Source organism: Phalaenopsis equestris, unplaced genomic scaffold (genome assembly GCF_001263595.1).
Source record: "Phalaenopsis equestris unplaced genomic scaffold, ASM126359v1 Scaffold000002, whole genome shotgun sequence".
In the NCBI taxonomy this organism is placed as follows: Eukaryota; Viridiplantae; Streptophyta; class Magnoliopsida; order Asparagales; family Orchidaceae; genus Phalaenopsis; species Phalaenopsis equestris.
The window spans coordinates 3,391,634-3,396,621 of NW_018164444.1; the positions used below are offsets into that span (position 1 = coordinate 3,391,634).

A 4,988-nucleotide genomic window follows, 5' to 3' on the forward strand; every position below is an offset into this window, starting at 1 on the left:
CTTCCGATCAACCGCAAAAAAATTTCAATATGTAAAGCTAAGTCCCAATTCTTTATTTTCTGCCACATAATTGCTCACAATTCATTTTATACATCTTTAATGTGAGCAGGGGATCTAGGGGACAATTTCTCAAAAATAATTGATAATTACTCATAATTCCTTTTATACATCTTTTGCCCATTCAAAAATATTAGTTTTGCCCCTTCTTGAATATCACTTGCCATTGACTAGGAGGTCAGTTGTCTCCAATACAAAAGAAGCTGGTTCCGCCCCTGATCTGCGGGAATCGCATGCTTTATGGGCTGGATTACTTTAGTTTATGATCCTTAATCCTTTACTTTGCTTTTCTTGATTTTTAATTTTCTTATGATTTTTTTTTTTTACTTGAGATGTTTGAATCAAGTCATATATTACCATTAATTGATTTACAAGAATGAGTTTTTATATATATAACACCCAATTCTTATACATTTACTTATCTCACACCCAAACTTCAATTTTTACAAAAGCGCCCTACGTATAGGAAAAAGTGTAATCCACCTTTTCATACAACTTTTCAAACATAGGAAAATGTGTTTAACTTATAAAAATTAAAGTTTGGTGTGGGATAAGTAAATGCATTAGAATTGGGTTTAGGGTATCTAATTTTCCTTTACAAGAATGCTAGTTTTTTTTAGATTAATTTTTTGAACCATCAATCATAGAACTTTTGGTTTCTTTCAATAATCACAAATCATAACCCTTAGAAATTAATGCTAAAATGTGTTTGATCAAGACAATTTAGGGTCGGGTTGGATTTTTCTTCTCTAGAATTCAGGATTTAGCCTTAGGGTTTCCCAATGACTTTGCCTAGAAGACTAATGACGAGATCCACAACAATTAGAAATTGAATTATTTGTTGACTCATTGTTATTTCACGTATTTGGCATTGAATCCTCAACCTTTTGTTCAAGTTGAGTTCATACATGTTTAAAATGCCCGAAATAACCTTTTCATCCTTAGAAACTTGACTTTACGACTTAAGTGCCTTCTTATTTTACAAAACTCTCTCAATCAGGCTTAATATTTGTTCTTAATTCACGCCTTTGGTCCGAGATGAACTCAAACCTGTTTGGAATTTAGTTAATAATTGAAATTTAAATGAGAAATTAGTTAATTAAAAAAATAGCTAAAGTTGGAATTAAAAATATGAATCATTATTATCAAGAAATTTTAAATTCAATTTGAAATCAATAAAGAAAACCAATCAAATCATAAAATTCTAACTATTTTTTTACTAAACATAGATAAAATTAAACCATTAACAAATTTGTAATTAAATAATAATAAATAATAATAATAATAAAAGAAATTTAAACTTTTTTAAAAAATTAAATAAATTATCAATAGAAAATTTTAACAATTTTAATCAAATGTAAATAAAGATTTACATATAAAATTAAAATAATTAATAAAATAAATTTTAAATAAAACCAATTCAATCCTAAAATAGCTTGAAATTAAAAAATATATATATAAATCAATCAGTATAATTTTAAAATTGTAATGAAATAATAAATAAAATAAAATGATTAAATTTCTTAAAAATAGAATGATAATAATAAAATTAAATTTATATAAAAATTTAAATGTAAAATTCTTCTCATCAAAGTTTTAAAAATCAGATCGGAGCCAACCGGTCCGATTACATCAAATCTCCCATCCCGTCCCGGTTCGACCGGTCGGAAGCTCTCCAACAGTCGAACGGCAGAACCCTGGACAGACGAAGGCTCTAGGGAGTAAGGATCGAAGCTCTCTTTCAGCCCTTCTCTTCTCCACACCTTCCCCGTCCACTGTAAGCATTTTCTGGCCTTTGGGCTTCGCATTTTGTTATGGCTTTTCGTTTCTTCTTTCCTCCATATGCCGAGGAAGAACTTTTCATTGCTATTTCACTTCAAGCAATGTAAGAAATTCGCCCCCTTTCGGCTACAAGCTTCTCACAAACTACAGACTATTTCTAGTGCAAGTTCTTTTGATGTTTGGGTTATGGACTTATTCGGTCCATTTCCACCTAGAACAGAGCAAGTAAAAGTTCTTCCTGGTCAAGTTTGATTATATTTTTAATGGATCGGTGTAAAAAGCCTTAGCCAAGGTTATAGATGAAGTTGTACATAATTCTTATGTATTTACGTTAGAGAGATTTTTATGCTCTATAGAAATATATCAGCACTTTCGACAGATTCCTCTCACTTTCTATTTTACACTGCACCGGATGCAAACCGCAGCTAATTTTCTTGTTTTCTCTAGTTTTTTAACATATAAAGGCTTCTAATAATTTTTTGGCCTGGCTAGGGTTTACATCTTGTTTTGGATCTAGAACTCTTTGTCCGGAAGATTTTTTTATTGATGATGCCTCTTTGTTTTGGTTATGTGATATGAATGTCTTGGGTGGTGTAAATGTAAAAAGTAATGTTTAGTTGTAGATATGTAAATGCATTGAAATTGAGTGGTATGTATGAAAATTGCCGTATTTTTAAGTAATAAAAGCTGAAGCAACTCAAGTTTGTGTCTTTTTTGTGGTCAATTTAATACTTCTTCGCTTCTTTGGAATGCCTTCTTAAGAGTTCTTTGGAATGCATTGAATTTGTCATCTTTAAATAATTTTTTTTTAGTTTTTTAGTTTTATTTATATTGCTAAGTGTTATTTACTTATTTCTTTTTTTTTATCTCAAGTAAAATTTTATGAAATATTTGTGAAACTCTGAAGTTTTTTTGTTTATATTTTATTTATGTTATATATTTGTCTAAGTTTATACTTTAATATGATTAATGAATCATTTATGCTATGCTTATAATTTTCTAAATTTAAAAAATAATTATTTACATTTATCACGTCATCCGGCTCAGCCCCCGAACTGATGAACCTTGAACCTTTCCTTCTTCCGGTTTGATGTCCGTTCTAGTTTTCAAAACCTTGCTTCTCATATCTAATTGAATCAATTAATTATTATTTTTTTTGCTCGTCACCTCAGCGCCACTTAGCAGCCCATTAGATTTGTTTTGTTGAGATGACGACATTTGATTGATTGTTTGGTTTAACTACAAACTCGACACGATCCCCTTCCTAACTCATGGCCACATAAACCCAGGTCTTTTCATGGTCCTGCTTAGCTGAAACCTAAAGCATTCATGATTCATTCAACCGTCTCCTCCTGTCACTTTTCATGAGATTTCTACCGCTCCTCAAGATGCGCACGAGAGCTTCCTCTTCCTCCGATCATTCGGGGTGAGATTTTCTTACTCCTCCGATCGTTTAGGCCGTGAGAATCTACTCATTCTTCTGATCATTTGAGCTATAAGGATTTCTTTCTTCTTTTATTCCGATCAAACAACAAGAAACTTCAATCAGTCATTTAAGTTCCTATTTCCTTATTTGCTTGAACATAATTGTTCACGGATCTTTTTATACATCTTTAATGTGGGAATCACATGCTTTAGGATTTGGATTACTTTAGGTTAGGATTCTTAATCCTTTACTTTGCTTTTCTTGATTCATGTTTTCTGGTTGATTTATTTATTTTTTTTACTTTAGATGTTTGAATCAAATCATATCTTTTCATTAATTGATTTACAAGAATGCTAGCTTTTCTTTTAGATTACTGTTTCAAAGCATCTAGCATTGAATTCTAGGTTTCTTTCAATAATCGCAAATCATAATCCCTAGAAATTAATGCTAAAATGTGTTTGATTAAGACCATTTAGGGTCGGTTTGGATTTTTCTTCTTCTTCCATTCATCTAAAGCTTGAAGTATATGCTTTAAACCATATGTTTTAAATGATATTCATGTTTGGAAAGAATGTTTTGATGCTTGCTTGTGGTTTATGTTGTCATAATAAGATTTAGGAATTTGGTTTGGGACAATGATTGTGATCGGTTTTGGCCGTTTACGATTGAGATTTGATTAAAACAACATTATAGCCATATGAAATTTGTAAGGGCTGCTAAGGAATGATTATTTGATGCTCACTTGTGTTTGATCTTCTCTTAAACTTTGCTAAATGTTATTGAAACCAAGCTAATTGAATAAGCTCTTCTAAATGAACCTGTGTAAATCATTGCTATCTTGTGCTATTGTTAGTCCAACATTTGAAAATCAAAATGTATACCATACGATTTCTTATGTATTTGCATATCAAACAATTGAACTATATTTTCTTTTCATATTTACAACCTTTTTTACGCATGAACAGCTTTATTGGTGATATTTTTGTTGTGGTATTAAAAAAATCTGAGCTATAGTAATGTGGAAAGCAGAGTTTAATTGTTGTGTGAATATATATGGATTGAAATTGTTTGAAAATATTCAGGAAATATGGTTGAGGTTAGTCACTCATTTATTTGTTTTATTTGTATCTCTTTTATCAAAGAGCTTTGTGGGGCTTGAATGCATATGTTTCATAATCTTTGTGAATTAAATGATTGGATTAGCATGTTGAATTTGTTAAAAGATACAGTGAAAGTCCCATAATGGTTGATCTTGAATCTTTTGCTTCTTAGTTTGCCACAAAAACTGGGCCAAGTTCCTTTTTTTTATGTATTTTGCTTAAACTTTGTTGAGATTCTTTATAAGTCTTATCCAAGATCTATTAAATTTCAGCCCGTAATCATGAGCCATTATGTTTATTTTTCAATTCTTTAAGGAGTAAGAAAGTTGTTTTTCTCCTCTTGGATAACACACTTTATAGTGCTTTTCGATGGGTTATTATTTGGTTAGTTGCAATCGAGGAGAATTTCTTGGTTCTTTGGATAACCCCTTTTGATGATTCTTTTCAAATTGATATTTCAAGATTTATGTGCATACACACAATTTTTATGAATTTGCATATGTGATAACAGATTTTCTTAGAGTTTTACATATAAATCATTCAAATGTTTATAAAAACTCCTTATGTTATTTAATACCTATATATTTATATGTGCAACAATTCATTCTATAATAATATATATA

General features: G+C 30.2%; 1 protein-coding gene across 5 annotated transcripts in view; it reads left to right on the forward strand.

The window, feature by feature from the left end:
• Positions 1-1,681: 1,681 nt before the first annotated feature.
• Positions 1,682-4,988, forward strand: part of LOC110023306 — a 20,761-nt gene continuing 17,454 nt past the window's right edge. For 2 of the 5 annotated variants that reach the window (XM_020722666.1, XM_020722656.1), the window contains exon 1: positions 1,682-1,834. Coding sequence is in view for 3 of the 5 variants with exons in the window: in XM_020722634.1 (XP_020578293.1) it covers positions 1,872-1,942 (71 nt within the window). In the remaining 2 variants the exon portion in view is untranslated. The other 3 variants (XM_020722634.1, XM_020722641.1, XM_020722649.1) reach the window with 3 other exon arrangements.